The 21,708-nt window shown below is 35.7% G+C and overlaps 1 protein-coding gene across 1 annotated transcript in view; it reads right to left on the bottom strand.

The window, feature by feature from the left end:
- Nucleotides 1–17,047, bottom strand: part of APOB (apolipoprotein B) — a 35,875-nt gene extending 18,828 nt beyond the window's left edge. Inside the window, exons 1-20 of the mRNA XM_004174984.6 lie at nt 16,902–17,047; nt 15,486–15,524; nt 12,773–12,888; nt 11,774–11,919; nt 10,616–10,769; nt 10,277–10,432; nt 9,177–9,301; nt 8,904–8,989; nt 7,929–8,148; nt 6,913–7,140; nt 6,625–6,742; nt 6,316–6,462; nt 5,236–5,447; nt 4,659–4,896; nt 3,950–4,126; nt 3,467–3,658; nt 2,557–2,724; nt 1,153–1,364; nt 452–634; nt 113–234 (exon numbers count right to left, since the gene is read on the bottom strand). Coding sequence (XP_004175032.5) covers nt 113–234; nt 452–634; nt 1,153–1,364; nt 2,557–2,724; nt 3,467–3,658; nt 3,950–4,126; nt 4,659–4,896; nt 5,236–5,447; nt 6,316–6,462; nt 6,625–6,742; nt 6,913–7,140; nt 7,929–8,148; nt 8,904–8,989; nt 9,177–9,301; nt 10,277–10,432; nt 10,616–10,769; nt 11,774–11,919; nt 12,773–12,888; nt 15,486–15,524; nt 16,902–16,959 — 3,097 coding nt within the window. The 5' untranslated portion in view covers nt 16,960–17,047. The remainder of the gene's footprint in view (nt 1–112; nt 235–451; nt 635–1,152; nt 1,365–2,556; nt 2,725–3,466; nt 3,659–3,949; nt 4,127–4,658; nt 4,897–5,235; nt 5,448–6,315; nt 6,463–6,624; nt 6,743–6,912; nt 7,141–7,928; nt 8,149–8,903; nt 8,990–9,176; nt 9,302–10,276; nt 10,433–10,615; nt 10,770–11,773; nt 11,920–12,772; nt 12,889–15,485; nt 15,525–16,901) is intronic.
- Between the last annotated feature and the right edge of the window lie 4,661 nt (nt 17,048–21,708).

Below are 21,708 nucleotides of genomic sequence, written 5' to 3'. Positions count from 1 at the left end.
ATCTTACACTGTTACGAATACTATTAAGATTTATTAATAAAAATGTCATTTCTCTAAAATGACAGTTCAAAACCATGAAAAACTACACAGTTTTGTTTTTTTTCACTCTTACCTTCTGCCTGGACAGCAAACTTTAGGGTGTCTATCTGGTCATTTCCCTCTCTCTGCAGTTCGTAGTTTGCACTTGCAGAGTATTCCTTTACTTTGCCTGTGGACACTAACTCAACCTCAAATCTATGGAAGGAGTAAACAAATGCCTTGTGAGTGACTTTTTTGTCCATGACCACAAACAGAAGAAATCATACAGTTCTCAACAGCTCTCTTTCCGAGCTGCTGCTGCCAGTAAGTTTTGAAATATCTTTAAAGGTAAGCTTGACATGAGAGACTACTGGAGACTAAGAGGTAAGGAAGCTAGCACAAAATAAACATAGTTGAAGTTGACATGACTTACCTGGATTCTCCAGCCAAGGGAAAATATGGAACTGCCTCTGCATCAGTGGAATTAGGGTACAGTACTTTGGTGCAGAAATTTAGACCAGGAATGAAAGGCTTACAAGAAGTTGAGGTTTCTTGGTTCTCTATCCGAGTTGGAATCTCTTCAGTTTTGGTTGGAGATACCAAATGCAGCGTATTGCTGGAACAGAAAAGTCAGTAATTTATCCCCAGGACAGGTGCTCAGACATCCCATTAAGACACTTACTTCTGAATAAAACTTGCTTATTGATGTAGGGGCTAACTGAAATAACATCTGGCTTTAAATGATACAGGTATTATTATTTATAATTATAATTTAGTGTATTGAGCCATTTGCTCTCTCTACAATTAATGGAAGTAGTTAATTTAAATTCCATTTGAAATAAATATTGCTATTATAATAATTTTATATGAAAGAAAACAAAAGAATGGAAATTGTAGGAGTCTTGTATAAAATGTCAAAAATAGTGACAAATAATCTGTAAGCCATTACTCCAAGCCATCACTTATCTGGCATATTTGCTTGTCTTACAACAGAAGTTATCCCAGTTTTACAATGTCTGGAATTTTTCTGAACTGAAAATGTCTCCATGCCTCCCCTAGATTTCAATTCCACAATAAAAACCAAGAAGAGAAGGAAGAACATAGCCTTGAAAGTTCTCATTCAGTTCTCATTACCTGATACTGAGAAGTTTTACTGGACTCTTTGGAGCAGGAATGCTGAATTTCAATTGTCCAGCTTTTACACTAACATGTGCTTCTATTCCAGATTCATGGAATATATTAGAATTCATCTCCACACCACTTCCAGCAAATTCAGGCATGTTTATTCCCAGGTGTGTCACAAATTCAACTGCTACTGAAGGTTTAGCAATGAGATCTGCTTGCACCTATTGAATAAAAACAAAATGGGGTATTTATTTTCCTAATACCCTTCTTGCTGGCTATGTAAAAACCCCATACCACTCCTGTTAATACAAAGGTAAGTTTTATAGAATTGATTTTGCTATTCAAAAAATCTGATTCTCAAGTCACATAATCAAATGGCCCACATAAGTGGTAACTGTAGTATAAAAAACAAGCAAGATGATAACATCAAGGGTCCCTACCTACTTTAATGTAAAAATACTCATGCTTCAGAAAGATTTTATATGTGGAGCTACTTGTATGTATTTTTAAATCTGAAAACAAGAGCCAGCTCTCCATTGTAAGAAAAAAAATTAGCAAATTTCAAAGACAATGAGCAAATTGTTTGACAAAAAAGAAATGGATCCAAGATTTGAATTTCTCTAAACACACACCAGTTTATTGTCAAGCTTTTGTTTTGGCCATTAAGAAAGAAGGGATAGAATGCAAAATTCTGGAAAATATTCCAAGCTAACTAAAGGGCAACAAGTACTCAATTTGAGGATTTATTTTTTATTTTTATTTAGATTTTGTATATGGTAGAAAATTAAAAGTTTTGATTAAGTGAAACTACCAAGAAATTCTCATGTAATATTGACTAGGTTAGAGGAAGGTAGTTATTAGAACTGTAAAAAGGAATAGAAAAAAATATTTTCTTTTAATTTTAAGTGGATTATTAATTTTGCATCATATGCTTTTTCCTTGCTACAATTTTAAGATGTTTCCTCTCAGATGAAAAAATATTTTACTTGACTCAATTTTTAATCTTTCTTTTAACTGCTGCTCAAATTTTTTCTCTTTGAATTGGTCACAACAAAATATTTTAACTTTTTGGCTTGAACAGCAAATTCACATGTTGTAGCTTTTCTACTGTTGCATTTTGAGTGCAGGGAGAGAGAAATAAACAGATCCAAAAGTTTTATTTTTGAGAGAGTGGTTGAAATACTTTTAACTCATAAATTTATTATGTCTCATTCGTAATTTATTACATGCATTACTTCTTAATCTAATTTAAATGTCATCCGCAAATTAACCAAAGACCTCTAATGAGTTAGGGTTTTTAAATATAGAGAACATTTTGCAATATTTAAATGTTTGTAGTGTTACAGTTTTATCCATAAATGAAAATGTAGATTATTAGGAGGAGAAAAAATATAGACAACTACTGAGACTTACGCTTTTTTGATGAAGCTTTGCAGCTACTCTTGCCCCAGGTGTTGCTATTCCAGACAAAGCAAACTTCAGTTGCAAACCTGCTCCAGTTGGAAGCTCAAACTCATTGTCCATGAATATGTAGTGGACAAATAGATCCCTGTCAACACCTTTTGAGATGGCTTGTGCAATCTGGGAATTAAACAAGGAAATGAACACTAACAAGTCCACATTTTGCAATATGCACATTTTGTACTTTTCAAACTTATCAGGGAATGATTGCAACTCTATGCTCCAAAAGTTAATTTCATATGGAATAAGAATCTAATTTCCACAGATTCACTGCTTCAAAAAATATACTAAAGACTGTCAACAAAATCTGAACTTTAAATGAATACCAGAATTTTTACGAGCCTTGATACACACCGGTTATCTACCTTAACATACACATACAAAGGTGAATTGGTTTAGATACCACGTAATATTCTGGTTTCCCCAAAATCAATGGCAAAGCATTATTTTACTTCAATGAAAGAAGGATATTACCTAACATTCCTAAAATATACTACATATTTTCATTTTAACATGACAAGAATGAAATTTTTAATATCAACACATATTTACATAATTAAAAATTTAGTCATGTAACTTAATAGCCAGTACCAAAGTTTTGTAAATTGTTCCAGTAGATATCTCAATAATACAAATTTGCTTTTTCCTTCCCCTCACCAATCCTTCAGGAGGATGCCACTTGGTTATTAAGGTTATCTTCATAGATTTCCCAGAGTCCTTCAAAATAAGCCTGGATATTTTATTTTAAATAATTTTATTTTCATGCTAGCATCAAATATTTTTACATAATGCAATCTAAATCTTAAAAAAATTTTGGAAAACAAAAAAATTGATAGTGTACATTGCTGCATTAGAAACGTACCATTTCAGGAACTGTCTGAAGAGTTTTAGCACTCTTTAAAATCAAGCTTCCCAGAAGTTTAAAATCATTGAGTTTCATGTACCCAAGCTCTTCTCCCAGGATCCTTAGATATGCTCTTCCTTCTGGAGCTTCTTTGCTGCCCAATTCTTTTATCAGTTTTTCAAGGTTAAGTATTATTCCTTTCACGATATCCTGAAAATTCAGTCAGGAAGAAATAAAACAGATTTATAAGAGATATGTAAGATCATATATCTCGAACAGGTACTTCATGAATGTCAGCTATTCTGCACAAGCACTTACAGAATTCTCTCCACACAAACACCCCTCCAAATACAATTAAGAAAACATGTTGTTAAATAACATTAAGGATTTCTGTTTATCTCACCACAGAGGAGAAGGAACACATTGAGTAAAGTACTAAGTGCTGTAATTAGTGTTAAAATAGGAATGATGTGTTGTACATAGAAAGTTTTCAAGCTGTACCTGATCCTGCTTGCCATCCTGTGAGTAGCCAAAATAGTCAAAAAGTGCCTTGGAAACCTTCTCTGGCACTTTGCCATCAACCCAGTACAAGGCCTTGGTTGCAGTGTCTGGGAAAAATCCATTCTCTCCAAACAATGCTTCCAGTGTTGGTTCAAATCCCTTTCCATCCAAGCCAAGCTGAAATGAACAGAAAGGACAAACCATAACTGAGTCAGTTGCTTCCTTTTCTTTGGAACTTTACAACAAACAGACTTTCTGGGGAGCAAAACATGAATTTATAATGTATCCTAGAAGCCCACAACTCTTAAAGGAAGATATGGAATATTATATCTTATAATTAATTTTATCTCTGTAAAAAAAACCCTATGCATAGGTTATATCTCACTTAAAATCTACTATGAGTACTTCAGTGTGCCAGTGATGATTCATTAGCACAAAGTCAGTTTGCTACGGATGTTCATTTTACCCTGAACCCTTTAATAACATCATCAGGGTCGTCCATCCAGTCAGTGGCAAGTGACATCACATAATGAATGGCTTGCTCTAAAGCCCATTGAGACCAAATCAAAGTCCCCTTGTAGTGATCTTTAGATTTCTCCCAAGGCTTGTAAAAAAAATACATTATTCACGGAAAGTTGTTATAAGAAAACAGAAATGAGAAAGAAAGCAGCTGAATACTACTAGCAAATGTTTTCGATAATTTTTGTACCTCAAAGACATCACTTGAGTCGAATCCATAGGCATGCAGGGTGGTTTTCAGCATGGTCTCTTTAGGAATATAACTATTTGGATCAAATATCACGTTTCCTTCCACTTTGGCAGAGATGGGGTCAATTCCAGGTACAGAAACTCTTTTTGAAATCTGATAATTTTGTGAGAATTTTATGAAATCTTTGGCTTTTGGGAGCTGATTTCCTTTCAGAGCTTCTTCAACTCGGCTTTTTAGACTAGGGAAGAGGATAGCAATTAAAATGTGATTAGTATATATTCCAAACACTCATTTAGTCTTAATTAAGGGATTTTTTTATGCCTTTTGCAGACATTCATACAGCTGTGCTGATTGCTAATGGATAGGTCTCTGCACAGATTTAATAGTAAACATAAGACTTAAGGGAAAGACCATAATCTGGCACTGTCCTGACAATGCCAGTTTACTCAGCTGATGTGCTTGTTCAAATAAACAGAAAAACCAGTAGAAAACTCAACTGCTAGGTAACTACTACTGTAACTATGGTCAAGACTTTTTTTCTTCCAATGAGACCAATAAACACCTAAATTTCACTTACTCTTCGATGCCCATTTCTTCAGAGTCCAGGATGTTGGCAATGTGTGAGGCAACAAAGCTTTTCACCTGCTCACTCTTCTCCTTTGTAAGGACTCTCAAAATCTTTGCAAGATCACTTGGGGAAGGATTTTTCATCACCAGGAGATAGGATGCTAGACGTTTGTCTGTGGGTGCATCCAGTTCCTGGAATGCTTTGAGAAGTGCTGAACGGTCCTATACAAATACAGAAAGGTTTGCATTGATGAACTGGCTCATGGATGATATTGCTAAACCCTTTTGGGAACATATAGGGTGAAATAATCACAGAATATTCTTAGATGGAAGGGACCCATAAGGATGACTGAGTCCAAATCTTTAGTGACTGCATACCTATTTTTGTACCTTATTTCTGCAGTCTATCACAACAGTTTATTTGAAAATATTTTCCTAAACTTTCTTGAAATATCATAGAAGTTATGGCTTTATTAAAACTGATTCTCATAGAATCAGAGGATCACAGAATAATTTGTATTGGAAGAGACCTTTAAAAACCATATAGTTCCAGTTCTTCTGCCATGGGTAGGGACACCTTTCACTGGACCAAGCTGCTCAAAGCCCCCTCTAATCTGGCCTTGGACGCTTCCAGAGATGGGACATCCACAGCTTCTCTGAGCCAGAACCTCACCATCACCACAGTAAAGTGTTTGTTTCTAATGTCTAATCTAAATTACTTTATTTTAATTTGAACCCATTTCCCCTTGTCCTGTCACTAAATGATCTTGTAAATAGTCTTTCTAATCCTTTATTTTCTTATATTTTTAATTTATTTTCCCCCTCTTTTTTTGTTTGCCTCTTTTAAAAAATCTTTTATTTTTTATCTTATACATCCAGGTTACACTTTTACTTAAGAATTCTGATTTTTGATTGTTGGGAATCATATGTGCAGAAAAAATGTCAAAATTTGGAAACAAGATCATTTAATTTAGGAAAAGAAGAGATAACAAAATTTAAAAAATGGGAATAGCTTTGCATATTCAGTAAGTCCTGTGAACAGCCAAGGTGAACTGAGAACAGTTTATCCTGGTTCTTTTGACCAATTTACCTCTTCAGTAATTGTCATTTTCCTGAATGCCTGGATGGCTGCTTTCTGAACTGGAAGTGATGCAGCTTCATTTCTGATACAGGTCTTCAGAGATGCTTTCACACTGGGTTTAGCTTTCTCCATTACTGCACCCATGTTTCCAATAGCCTGGCAGTGATGAAAATACAGAAAGATGATAAAAACTTCCTCTCCACCAAGAGAAGTAGAGTAATATATGTGATAATATAATGTAATATCATATAGTACAATATAATGTAATATTAGTATTATAATAATAGCCTGCATAAGGAAAGAAGGAAATAAAAATACCCGAAGTGTGAGGTATGTGAGTTCATCTTCCCCAGAACAATCAGTGCCAAGCAGTGATACCATGAAGTTTGCAACATCTGCTATTTCCTCTGTCACAATCTTCTTCTCATTGTAGAACCTAAAGAAAGACATAAACACATCAGAAACAGAAGAGGAAATGGGGAAATGTCTGTATTTTATTCCTAAAGCGCAAATACAAGAAGATAAAAATATCCTCCAAAAGTGAACACTCTTAGGGTTTAGTCTAAGCGCTGTAATTTGGTAGAATTGCATGCTATCATTGCTTACTTAGTAACAGAATGACTCAAGCCATAAAATGAAGCTCTACTTGGCTGATACTGGGCCATGTTAAGAATTTCCCGTATTCTTTGTGGAGTTGGAGAAGGCAACAGTCCCAGGGTGTATGTGACCAGGTCTGCCACAAGTGGATTCACATTTCCAGTTCTCAGGATTTGAAGGATTGCACTGTAGCACTCTGGAGTCCCACACTGGACCAGGGCCTGGACAGTGATGGAGCTGAAAGGAGAAGAGATGCCTTTTACTAATTAATTCCTTGTTTGCAGTTATTGCTGCATGTTGACTGTTTGAAACAAACATATGGAAGGTTCATTAAGGTGTTTTAATATCAATGATGTAAGCTTATGTGTGTCTGGAAGCAAATTATGCAAATTCTTACCAAAAAGAAGTTTCTTGGTTTTACAAGTTATACTAATAACCTGATTAAATTAGAACAAGTAAGTCTTAATGATATGATCATTACATGGAAGTATCTTTTTTTTTCCTTCACAACAGACTTTTCCACAACTTTAAGTATTATCATCTAATATATTGACCTAGACTCAGGCTCAAGTTCCTTTACAGATGGAGGACATAAAGTATATGTAACCTGGCTCAAGTCCAGCCCAGACAAAAGAGTAAGGGTGTGGAGTGGAGGCAGGGTCAGACCAAACAATAGCACTCTTCCATGTCTGCTGAAGTCTCACACTCAAAACTGTGTTCTTTGCTATAAGTCACACTTGGGGGTTTGGAATTCCAGCCATTGTCCTTGAGCAAAGCTGCATGAATGATATTTGGCTATAAAAACACATCCAAAGGATTTTGTCAGGCACACACAGTTGGCTTGATGCTCCCTTCCTTATTTCCTTTTCTGCATAGATCTCAGAACACTTATATTTCTGAAAGACACTCATTACATCCAGTACACCTCTAATTTAAAACTATTTGCAGCAAAAAATCATCTATACCATGTTTTTGCCATGGCATTTATGTGTGTTGTTCTTGCACTGTGAAGTGCTGAAACATACCTTGAGGTTTCCATCATCTTTGGAACAAGAGAGCCAAGAGTGCTGTTATGTAAACTCCTCAGCCCAGAAACAAATCTGTAAAAGAGTCTTGCTCTCTGCTGGTTCTCCTGGGATGCTGTAAGTTTCTGAATTTCCTGCAGAGTTTTCAGAACAGCATCGCCCTGCCTGGGCAGATTGGCATCTGTACTTTCCAGTGCAAGTCCCTTCTCTTCCAGTGCATCTAGAAATTGGAAAAAAAATTGCATTCTTTATGTCTTTATCAGGGAGCTATGTTAATTTTTATCTTCTGTCATACATTCAGTATAAATACAAAGTCTGCACATTATTTAATATAATTGTTGAAGTTTAACAGTTGGACAATTTACAAAAATAATGGTGTGGAATTTAATAAAATTTTCCCAAAAGTTGAATGTTTGTATACATTCTTTTGCATTCTCATGAAGATTATTTCTTAACACCTCTCATATTAACACAGTTTGCTTTTTCAACTTTTAATAAATATATGTTATATTATTGGGGTCATGTTATTTGGACTAGGATTAACAGCTGCAGGTCTGAAAAGTATGTTTCAGAATAAAATATGTATTAATAATGGATTGTTTACATTTGGCACTGAAACTAAAAGATGCATAAGAAATTATGGGTAGATGAAAAGGGTTCATTAAACTAATTTCTAATAAGAAAAAAACTACTTTTTAAGCATGTTAAAATATGTTTTTAATTTTTAAAGGATAATTTTAAAATTAAAATGAAAATAAAAAGATTATTTAAAATTAGGGGTGTTTTTAAACTTCTCAGGTTTTCCCATTTTATACTCAAACTTATCCTTACTAAGTTGATAAAATTTCATTTAAAATGATGAATTTATTTGGTGCCCTCATCTTTAATTAACACCATAAAAAGAATTAGCAAAAAAATTGTCCCTGTATTTATATATTGTCCCTGTATTTATAATATTGAGAACTGCAGCTATACCTCCATCAAAATTTTTGTTAGTGATCTTTGGGGTATCTTCAAGCTTCAGAGTCTGGTTAACCTCTGTCATGACACCATAGAGATTTCTAGGAAAGAAGGAAAAATTCAGTGTTTTAGTTAAATCCAAGTGCCTTTACAAGGTCTTGACAGACCTCCTGTCTTCTTAAAAACAAAATATCCATTTAGGGATGAAGTCAGGGCAGAATGTGACACATCACCATTTAGAATGGATGTTTATAAATCTAGGGTAATGATAAATAGTGAACAACCTACTTGTATGAGGAAGGTAGAAACAAGTGTTTTTCACTGCAGACAACATCTCTTATGTGCCTTTTCTTTGCATCAATATTGTAATGACAGAACTGAGTGCTCTTCAGAAGGGCAGATAATGGGGTGTTCTGTAAAATAAATAGTTTGGTGGTCACTTTACTGAGTAGAATAGGAAACAATCATAGTTTTAAAGGCTGACACAGTTTTACTGTAAGATTAGCAGTTACATATTGAAAATGAAGGTGCATAACTGGAACCATTCATACACAAAGACAAAATTGTGCCAGTAACAATCTTTGGACTTAAGTCTCTTCTCAGGCAAAAATCCCACTGAAATGTTCCCTCAGGCCTTATTGAGGAGCTTGGATTAGTAGTTACTTCATGACTGATCCCCTGCTGCCTACAACAAAGGCTCCTTCATAAAACCAATTTGTAATTTTTGGAATAGTTCATTCCCCTTGTAACAACCATGATGTTATCTTTAATTTCAGTCTCATGACACAGATTTTAAAGATTTCTACAAAAAAGCTGTAGAAGTGGCAGAAATTATAAAGTTTATTTTTAGCTTTATATGAAACCATTTTTTTTAGTTAAAACACACAAAAGCACAGATGTCATCATATCAGAAAGAAATCTGACAATATTCATGCAAGCAACTTCATCTTATCATTGTGGATTAACAGGTAAACTCAACATTTTGTCAAATCATTTATTCCAGAGCCCTGTCCTCCTGGACCTCACATATACTTTAGAGTTTTGGAGGTCTACATATTTTAGATGAAATTGGAATTTTGAAAATTTTGACCAGCAAAACTAAAAATTTGGCTGTGCTCTGACAGGTTATTCAACAATCAATAGTACCCACTCAATACATGAAAAGATCTCCTTTAAAATAGAGAAGAACATGAAAGAATTTAATTGCACTCTTGCTCTATTTTTCTCTATTGACAGGCAACAATACCGCAGTCTGATCAAAGGGAAGGGTGCAAGAAAACTATGTTTTCAAAAAATAAATATAAAAGTTGTCATGATAGTGGTTGTTTATCATTTTAAGTGCTGGTATGAAAAATGCTATGTTATATAATTTTTATTGGCATACTTACTAGTCCTTTTACAATGGCAATGGGGCTGACGTGATCTCTGATGGGACTGAAGTTGTCACAGTCTTTCAGGTACCTGGTAATTGAAATATCTTCTGCAACATTCCCTTTTCTGGATTTGAATTCAACTTCACTGTCACACTTTCCATACACAGTATCCTGGAAAGAAGAAAGAAGTCAGTGCCTTTGCTCATGCTGTCAGACATCTCCTGATCTACCTGAAAGGCACCCTTTCTGATCTGAATGTCCAGGCCTTTTGAAAATGATGCTCAGGAATAACTCTGCCTAGGTGAGCTTTTTTCCATTGGTTAACACAATAAAGTTAACTTTCAAAATACCTACCATTGGAATTGTTTTAATGTTTTCCACTGTTTCTGTTGGCACAAGGAGAGCTGAGATGATACCTCTCTTGAGATTCAGTACATTCAGAGCTTCATCCTTCTCTGGGTACAGCTTGACTTTTGTTCCATCCTGAATGCTGAATTTTAGCTCATTCCTGTCCCCCAGAAAAACAACATTAGTATGTAATTATATTAAAGCCACACAGTAAAGAACATGTTATCAATAACCTACTGGGCTAAAGATAAAGCATCATGTTTATCTTGGTCTGTCATTATTTACTATTCACTGCTGTTACTAACAGAAAGTACTGCTATTAAAGCAGCAAAATTCTAGCCAAGGACATTTTGATTTTGCCAGATTACATCATCTAAGGGCAAACAAATACCAAGAGCAATGTCTGAAAGTTGGAATTGCATAAATGTGGAGAGGAGATAAATTTTTACAATGAGATAATTATTAACTACTGCAAAAAACTATAAAATAATGGGAAGGATTCACTACTAGTCTGAGTCTTTAAAGAAAACCTTAACTGTTTTCTGTAAAATGTATTTTAACACTGTCTCTAGTTGGTTTTAGATATATAGCTAGTGAGACAAGATGACTACTGAGGCACTGAAAGAAGCATGAAGGTGCATGACTAAAAATATGCACTGACAAGCACTACAGATTAGCTGGGTGGAGGGAGTAGAAGAAATTAGTTACAAAAGCAAATACGTAGGGAAAAGATTGGCTACACAGGCTGTTAGAGATTGGGATTGGAAATCTGGACATCAGACTCAAATGCCTTTCTATTGCACAGTCTGTTAGCAAAGGAAAATTATCTTAAACCAGCTGAGTGCAGCCATTTGAGAATCAGCTTACAAGAAGGAATAAGAATTACACTTGCAATAATCTTTTGAGGGACTACCCAATAACTTCCTGATGTAGATGACAGAAATGAAGAAATCATTCCAGGTGAAAATTTTGTATGTAAAATTCCCTTCCCTACTGGCAATTGAGAACTATGTTAACCCTAAATTGCATCAGGGATTGTTTTGCTGTGGAATCAGCTTACAAATCTACCATGCTATCATTAAAGGTGTTCCATGCCTAAAAAAACATAATCAAGGTGGACTGTTTACACTGTCCCAAGTATTGATGATAATTGACATTGCTTACTTTGACATGGCACTTGCAAAGTCCTCAGAGTTCTTGGACTTTTTCAGAATAGCCTTTCCCTCAGTGTCCACACCAAATGTCTCCCTCAGGGAGCAATGCATTGTCCTCAGGATGAAGCGGCATAGCTGGGGTATCTCCAGTTCAACCTGAAAACACAAATATTATATGTTACTCTTTTTAGCATTATCACATTTCCATGATCACCCTGCTACTGCTTTGAGATTTCCTTGGGTTTTGTAAAGTGTCAGGATCACCCTGCTATCAGCTGTTGGGAAAGACTCCAAAGTGCTCTAAATAGCTTAAGGTAACTCCATGGAGGAGATAAGAGGGCAAGTATTTGCTTGGCTAATAGCATGGATCATACTAAATGAGCAACTTAGTTTCTGAGAATTTGGAGTATTAGAACTGTATGAAAACTTGAGTCATTACATTGATCAATATGTGTAGACTCTATTAGAACATTATGTGCTAAATAAAAATATTTTTCACAGTTACTCTATTTCAGGGAAAAAAATCCTCAAAACCAACATGTTGAGAAAGTTTTGGGAAAGATAAGGTGATGTTGGGCAGTTAAATGGCCTATGGGACCTTTTACTCCTACAGGCCTGGTATTGTCTTGAGTTACCATCAGCAGGCTCTCATGTGTCCTTCATGGCATCAATGAGTGATTTTAATTCAACTTCTAGAATGTTTGACGGACATTGGTAGACTGAGCCTGGGAGCCAGGGAAAATGGAAGTACCAGGTCTCGCCCCTTTCTCATGTAAAAGTACAGCCAGACTGGGATTGAAATGCATGGACACACAGCTATGAAGGACTTCTGTCATCCTCAGTGCCTCTGTCTAGAACAGGGGAGGTTTAGTCTTCATGATTCTCAATATGTGCCCTTCAAAAGGATGACTTTGTTTGCAAAATCATTGAAAGGTTCTCCACAGCTGCCAGCTCCCATGTTGTTAAGTACACAGTCCCCAGCTGGGTGTATTTAGTCCTCTTTGCCTACCTTGCAAGTGATCTTTGAGCCACTTCGAGAATCTGCTGTTCCTGTGACCCCACTTGATGTCTCTGCTTCATATGAGTAAACATATTTTCTGAGGGGCTTAAATCTGGTTGCATCCTCTGCAATTGGGAAAACGAGAGTGGTTTTATGGCCTGGGTAGGATATACATATGTAATCCTTACAGTTAATGTTGTATAACTAAAATGAATTCCAGAAAAAGGGAGCCTGAAGACCCATGCTCCCACTATTTCCTTTTACAGAATATCTTTCAGACAGAGAAGTGATGCCTTCATGTCAGTTGGACGCTTTCTGAAGCATAAGACAAAATTTCTAGGAGCAGCATAAGTTCTGGGGTCCACTGCTCAGATGGGATCTGACACTGTGACCCCACCTGTCCTTCAAATCATGCCCAAAAAGCAAATGAGAAAGACAGGAGAAAACTTGAACTGTGAAACTGTTTTAAAAAACTACCCTATGGCTTCTAAATTGAGCCAATCAAATTGGTAATAAAAAGATTCCTTTCAGCTCAGATTTTTTCCATCATAATGCAAATATAAGGAGCTGTTTTACCAGTCACATGACTGAGACTGAAAGCAAAAAACGATAGAAATAGACAACACACCAATACTACCATTCCTCAATACAATTTCACCTGAATTTATGGATGATCTTTCTGCCCCGGACTCTCTGAAATATGATTACTCTAATTCACTTATTAGAGCAGAAAACTTTACTAGGGTAGATTATTTTTAATGGACATAAGCTTTAGTTACATAAAGAACATCCAGAAGAAGGGAAAAGCACTAAATTATGACTAGGACTACCGCAGGAGGGAATATTTCCAGAGGTGTTTCTCTTTCTATCAAAGGAAGCCCCAAAACTTAATAGGCCTCCCCAAAATAATGAATTCCACCTGTATTTAACCTTTCCCTGTTGCCCTCAGACTCAACCATCTGTAATTGTAAGCCCTGCAAGCAGGAATGAACATGGTAATAGAAATATAAAGAAATATATTTGACAGAAGTCTTTCTGTCAAATACAGGAGTACAAGATGTTTATTTGGTGTCTGGAATGAGTAGCGTAAGCCAAACAATAAGCCAACAATTCACTCCCGCTAAAACTGCAGGCATTGTTTCAAACTAAAGATGATAATCAGGCACTTGAAGTCTGTGTGTTGGAGCAATCCAGGTCAAACTGAAGCAAAAATTACTGTTCCCTTGGTTTAGACTGAGCAACTCAATGGAACTGATTCTGTTGTGATCCTGAATGAAAGGCAATTTCCTAAATTGCTCCTCTGTCTGACCATATACAGCCCTGATCTACTTTTATAGAAAAACCAAAGATAGTTAATTCTAGTGAAAACCCAAATACCCACCATCAAATTTGTATGACTTTGCCTGCCTCTACCTGCAGGAATGTAGCTCAATCTTTTATCAAAACTTTGTCACATCAGAAGCCAATGGAAATGTTAACATTGCCCTTCATGTCACACCATATATATAGGGAGGACAAAAAATTAGTTGTCCTATAAATCTCATTTCCTCACTACACTATCACTTTTATTAGCTTTACATACTTTAGCTGAGATTATTTTCATGTAATTGCTAAACAGAATGATTTCAATAATAAATAACTGTCATGCAGTAATCAGCGTCTTAAAAACATTTGAGAACTTAATTAAATTATCTAGTTAACTCTAGAATTAGGTGCTATTAAGAGATTCATCACTAATCCTATCACTTTTGACTATCTTAGTCTCTAACTGTACTCAGAAAAATTTGCAACACCGGTATCTACATTGCTAGAGTAAAATTATTGTTTCATATCCTGCTTCTAAACAGAAATCAATGAAAAAGGAATAGAGAAATTATAAACTTCAAAATACACATGACAAATAAGTAATTGTATCAAAAAATAAACAAGAAATTGGCAATGAAGCCCAGCAGTCTTTGAGGTGGTTCAGCCATCAGAAGTAAACCAAATTGCCTGGAGATGGTGCTAAAGCACCCAGCAAAGAAAAAAAACCAAACAAACCCTGAAGACTAAGAACAAACTAACACAATTCAGTACTTTGACCCTGTGGTGGAACATTATGTATCTAACTGAGCAGTCAGCACCAGTCAGAGTTCATGACAAAGATAGAGCATAAAGTCAGCATTTCCTGACTCTTGGCTTGTTTAAAGAAATTGCTGGCCTTGCTGACAGAGTTGATGATTTATTCTACAGGTATTTAGTTAGAAATCTAAGTGCAATTATGTGGGCTTAGCAGCAGCTGTGAAGGGTAAATAAGAGGTGAGACTCAGTCCACACTGAAGTGTAGTGTACTTAACCTCACTGTTAAAGCTTCACATTTGGTAACCAGGGATTTCTAGATTAAGGAATTTGCATCTGACAATTAAGAAATAAATTAAAAAACCCCAAACAAACAACAAACTCAAAAACCCAATGGAAAATAGTTTCTTAATGGGAACTTTAGGAAAGTTCAGAAACTAAACCTCAGCTTGTCAAACCTTAGGAAAGGTTTAAAATTATTTGAACCAAGCCTAATGGATAATTGAATACTTAAAATAAATGGCAAGGAGGACTTAAGAATATTACCATCACTTTCATTTAAGTTATTCCAGAATAAAAGATTAGGAAAACTCAGGCTTTGAAAGATGTTTTTAGTTAAAATAGTGACATAAGTAAACAAAAGGAAATGCAAGAAACCACTTACTTGAACATCCTGGATTTGCACTTTCAGGTGATTCTTCTTCTGTAGAAAACACAAACAAACAACATTAAAAATTGGAAAAGCTGTTTACAAATTGTTTGTAAAACAAGATGGATGAAACGTACCATATAACACGTTTTACTTTTAAATTTTAGTCTATTTGACCACACAAAAATGCTGCAAAATGGATGAATGGCTGTACTCTGTTTTTTGTATGTTTAAAATAGGACAACTTTGAAGGTAAATACAAAAATTATCTGCCAATAAATCTTTTCTGAATATTGAAAGTTTATTCCTTGGAGGAAAAGAACACTGGTTGGAAGCCTATTCAAGTTTCAGATTAGGAAGAATTATTTGATCCAATCAGTTTTAGATATGTTCCTATTCCTTAGATATTACTCTATTTAAATAAAGTTAAATACAATTAAATACAATTAAACATAATCTACTAATTTTTTTTTTTTTTTTGCATTATTGGATGCTCTGTCATTCTTTGGGATATCACACATGAAGGCCAGCACTTTCCACAATGTTCCCTGCACACTTTCCAAGTTTTCATTCTGGAAGTTCTAAGTAGACCACTCTATAGAAATAGACTGCAACATTAGTCACAGTAACAATACTGTCAGAAATACTACTATTGCTATTAAAATAAAATTAATAATAGCATTAATAACAATTAGAAACAATGTTTATTGTATAGCAATACATTTGTGTAACATTAGTCATGAAGAGAATATTAGTTCAACAAAGATGTACCTATGATGAATTAGATTTTCGTATAAAACCAGACCATAATTACCTGCATAATTACCTCTAGACTCACTTTTCTCCTTAAGCTCCTTGAAGCCTTAAGTAACACTATAGACCTGTATTCTAAAAAGCCACTTCTTGGGAAACAAGGATAGCTCACAATCCATAGCATTATATTGATCTTAGTTGTCTTTTCTGATCTTAAGAAAAAATCCCTCTACTGGCCCACTTCTTTTACTGATGACTGTGTCCCTTCAATACAAAATTGCATTTAAATTGCCTACCAAGTACAATTTGGTTTACTGCTCTCTCTCTTCACATTTGCTGCAAAATAGGTTACCAACAGCTGGGCCAAGTCTGCATGGTATCTCCAAGCTATAGTAGCTCCATAAGGGTTTAAAAATACAATGCTACAGAAAAACAGAGAATGCCTTACAAGTTGCAAAATACATTAAATCTGTTCAAAAGCCATCAGGGAACATTCATGACTTTTCTACGCTGAGATTCTCCTATGACTGCCTATGGAGGGAAGAAATTATATCTTTGCCACATGCAACCTTTCTAATTCTATAAGCCATGGTCCTTTTGATTTTTTTTCAATATTGTTGTTTTAATGGGCTCATAAATAAAGCAGTAAAGAGCACTGACATAAAAGAGAATACTTACGTGTGAGAACACCACTGCTGAGCAGCAGGGAGAGCAGCAAGAGCTGCACAGGGCCCATGGTGAGCCCCGGTCCCTCTTGCTGCTCTTTCTTTATCTCTTTTGTCTTCCCTCTTCAAGTCTTCCCTGCTGCCTCAGGGAGAGTGAGCCTTCTGACTTGGACCTACATTTATATAGTCTGTAGCAAGCAGCTGAGTCAAACAGTTTAGAAAGCTCAGAGCAAATTGCCAAAGGTCCAAAGGTGAGAGTCCCAGATCCTCACTGCACTCCACACCATGTCCTGCTTTGGTTACTGATAGTCACAGACAATTTAGGTTGGAAAAAACCTCTAAGATCATTGAAATAACCCCCAGTAAACTTGGGATTCTCCAGTTAGTCAGGACTGTTCATAAATGATTGACAAGGGCTCAGTGAGCACTCCTGCTAGCTCCTCATCCTTCCTCCTCTGAGAATCAAAAACTACCATTTCGTGATTTCTGTGATTTCATGATGAATCCAAACACTCCTAAAATACAGGGCTATCTAAGTGCCTCTTCTTCCTTGCCATTTAGAGCCCTCCACTATGGCTATCCAATAATCCAAGTCATCCCACCATGCTCCCAGGATGGCCACGATTCTATGATTCACATCACAGAATCCCTGCTGCACAACGGCTCCCAGCTCCTCCTCTTTGATTCCCACGCCGTGTGCGCTGGTGTAGACACACGCGAGTTGTGCTTCTGGTCCTGCCACTTTTTGAGGGGAGAAGCTCTAATTCCTATGCGATGATTCTCAGGTGCATCCACTGTTTGTAACACATCAACAACTCCTGTGTCTTTGCTGCCACAAAAGCTGGTCCCCATGCCCTACCTCTGCTGAGGTGCAGATCAAGGGACGGTGGTAGGACATGGACCCTCAAACACTGGCATGCTGCCCCCAGGCTTATCTGAAGGCACAAGACTGAGCTGGAGATAAACCACTTCCAGTTCATTGGTCTTTTCCTTAAGCAGAGTTTTAAGAGCCAAATCCCCCAGCTAGAGACTCTAACAATGTATTCAAATAAATGTACCATATCTACATAAGTGATTACAAGGCATAAATTAGAGATGGAAGAAATTATCATTGCATTGTGCTTTAGAACAGATGTTGAGAAGCTCAAGAATAGAGTACTTGACAAAATGAGAATATTGTGAAACTACTGGCAGGAGATTCAAAGGTTTTTTTTTCCTTTGGAACAAAATTTGTCATATGCCTTTAAAAAAAATATTTTACTTTGACTTACAATATTCAGGTAAAACAAGTCGTGCCTATTTTGAAAGTAAGCTCTGCATAATTCTTTTGTTTCCTTATTTTTAGGTTCAATATTTGTCTGCTAGTAACAGCAAAAATATGAAAACTAAATGATAGATTTTATCTGAATGAAGAAGATAAACCTATGAAGAAAATAAATTTGATTAAATGCAAACAACTCCCTCTTTTTAGGGTTATGTGTGTTGGCAAAAAAGACAGGGTTTATGTCATGAGAAATTCGATTAGTTTGAATTCCTTCTCTATTCATATTTATCAAAGCTAACTGCAGTAAAGAAATTGACTATGGAACTATATAAGAACATTTTGTTCAGTAAATTTAATTTTTCTTATATCTGATTGAATGGAAATGTTTTGACATTCACATATTTAAATATAGCTTGTTGAATCAAAAATCAAATTTTGGCTTAGCTAAGCAGTAATTTCTATAACCCTGCAATGTTACTATTTTACCATACATCATGTTAGTTATCTCTAAATCTCATATTTCTACATACCCTTTCTCTCTTGGACTTAATAGCTGGATTACATTTCCCAGGGTGCACTGAGATCATGTAAACCTTAACATCAGCTCAGCCAAATGGTAACCATTGATGCAGGATGGCTTGTATTTTCCATTAAGGGAGGCAACTTTCTTGTAATCGGGACTTTGTCAGATGACATTAACAAAATCATGCCATTTCATAGACATTTCCTGCAAAAATTCCTTTCATGGGTTCATTGGTGACACCAGAAAGAAAGCATTTATTTTATTTTACTGGTTTCTGTCCTTGGCTTATATCAATCACAGAGAGAATAAACACAGATTTTAATTTTTTTTACTTACAGAAAGCAACATTTTTTTGTTTACTTTTGTGTCCACAGCTGCCCCAATATGTGCTGTGATGTGTAAAAAAGACTTACTTATAGTATGATTGTACCAAAGAGAGTGCACAATGACAGTATTTTGTTCATAGCATCTGATTCATTTCTGCATGCAAACATAACAGCTTTGACTATTTCCTCAAATCTATTTACTTGCTCACAGTAGCACTGCAGATAAACAGAGCTCTGCAGTGTCCAGCATTGAGTTAGCTATTTCCCTATTTTGCCCGTGTCTCCTCACTGCCTTCACGTGGTTATTCAGGCTGAAGTTGAGCCTGACTGTATTAACATCATGTTGAATGGCTATAAAAAGGTTACAAAAGTAATTACTCAGCCCATAAGCATGCAGGTAATGAGTGCACCAATCTGCTGTGACAGTTTTATATTGCTGTATTACCTAGTGTCCTGGTTTTGGCTGAGATAGAGTTAATTTTCTTCTTTAGTCGCTGGTGCAGTGCCATGGTTTGGATTTAGCATGAGAATAATGTTAAAAACTCACTGGAGTTTTGCTTGTTGCTAAGTAGTGCTTACCCAAAGTCAAGATCTTTTCAGTTTTCATGCTCTGCCAGTGAGGAGGTTCACAAGAAGCCAGAGGGAGTGGGCCAGGACAGCTGTCCCAAAGTGGCCAAAGGGATATTCCACACCAAGGAACGTCATGCCTGGTGCATGAGCTGGGGGGAGCTGGCTGGGAGCTGCCAATCACTGCTCAGGGATGGGCTCGGCATTGGTCAGAGTGTGGGGAGAAATTGTACTGGGCATCACTTGTTTCCCTTAGGTTTTTATTTTTCTCCTTCTCTTTACAATACTTCTGGGCCACAAAGCTCATTGTTTGTGCATTCCTCAGACATACTGTCTATGGACTGATCAATGGTCTTAGGAGATGTAGGAAGCAGGACAATACTTCTGATATGCTGAATTAATTTTCTACAGAGAGATAATTTGTGGGTGCATATTATGGATGTGCAAAATCTCTTACATGCTGTAGAAGCCTTAGCAATTGTGGAATTGTTAAATGTATAGAATTGAACAAAAAACTCATTTAACATTCAAACTTTAACCAAGCTTATTAAACTGATTAGGGTTTAAATTTTGTTTCTAAACCATATTGTTCATTAACATTTTATTTTTTTAAAACTCTTAGTTGTAGTTCTCCTGACATTCAGAATCTAGATTTGTTTTTAAAAGAACAATTTATTTTATTAAATTCTGTCTTCAGACTTCACCTTTTTTCACAACTGCACAGAGAAATCTGCATCAAATCACTCATCTGAATTCACTCCTTCCTACACTTGTGTCTTCTAGTGAGGAGCTACTTTTTTGTGCCTGTTTTGGAAATGGCAATAATAGTTTTTTTAATACTGATATAATTAGAGAAATTTCATTAACCTTTAATTATATATTCTATAGTGTATCTATAAAAATATTTTGTATCTATTATGTATGTGCATATATTATATATTACATAATATATTATAGAATGTAGTCTTTTTTTCTGCTTGGTGATACTGAGAGTTTCTTTTTCTCTCTGGAGACTGCTCAGATGTTTTGACAGTACTTTTAGGAGAGGTTTTTGCATAGTCTTAGGATAAGAATTTTTTAAATTAACTCACTGAAACATTTTATTAAGTTTTTTATCTCATTTTCATTCAATAACTTTTGCAAGAAAACAAAACAGTTTATAGAAGCAGTTATGGTTAGTACTAAGTTACTTATATTCCTTATGTTCCTTCCTACTTATATTCCAAATAATCATTTTATCTTTCCTTCTGCCCTTGCCTTCTCTTTTTCTTTTTTCTCTCTTTCCTTCTTGACTGTCATTTTTCTTCCTTCTTTCTTCTTTTCTCTTCTAAGAAACATACCCACTATGTGGCTTTCACATTTATTTTTATCTCATTCAGGTCAAGGCCCAGCACTTCTGTAATTTGGGAAACATTGGTCTTAGCCTTCTACTGTGTTTCCCAGTTCACAGTGTCATCTGTTCAGGTCTTAGCATGTCCCTCATCAGAGAAAAATGGTTGTATTTTCTGGTGAAACACCTATGGTGCTAACTATAACCCAGTGGCAATTGGAGGAAACTGTGTCTCCCAAAGGAGGTGTTGGAGGTTCACAAACATACCCACTGTTTGTCTAAGAAACACTGCCAGAAGCCTGCTGAGGCATCAAGAGTTGAAAAATATTCGGCATAAGCCATCTCCTCCAGAATTTCTCTCATTGTAGGTAGTGGAAAATGTTTCCTTTTTACATATTTATTTAGTTCTTTTGAGTATATTCCTGGGCAAAAAGGTCTGACTTCTTTTAGCTCTAACTAGAAAATTTATTGAATCCTTTGAACCTTTTATTCGTATTCTCCCTTCAAAGTATTAAACCTCCTCAGTTCCTTCATTTTGTTTTGTCATTAGGCAAAGAAATTTGCTTTTCAAAACTGTGGTAGGTTGGTTCCCTATAATCAGTTTTGAATTTTCCCAAGACATTCCTACAAAGGTGTTGCAAACATCTGATTTATTCTCTCTCATCAACAAGGTGACATCATTAAGTGCTTGATGTATTTCCAAACCAGTATTTTTTTCCCTGTTTGTTTCTTATTTGACATTACTTTCTATATAAATGCTTGCTTTTTTAGCTCACCACTGGAAAATTGATCATGTATTGTCTCTTTTAG

Source organism: Taeniopygia guttata, chromosome 3, assembly GCF_048771995.1.
Source record: "Taeniopygia guttata chromosome 3, bTaeGut7.mat, whole genome shotgun sequence".
Classification (NCBI taxonomy): Eukaryota; Metazoa; Chordata; class Aves; order Passeriformes; family Estrildidae; genus Taeniopygia; species Taeniopygia guttata.
The sequence above is the reverse complement of the archived record's forward strand: the minus strand, read 5'-3'. Positions and strand labels throughout refer to the sequence as shown.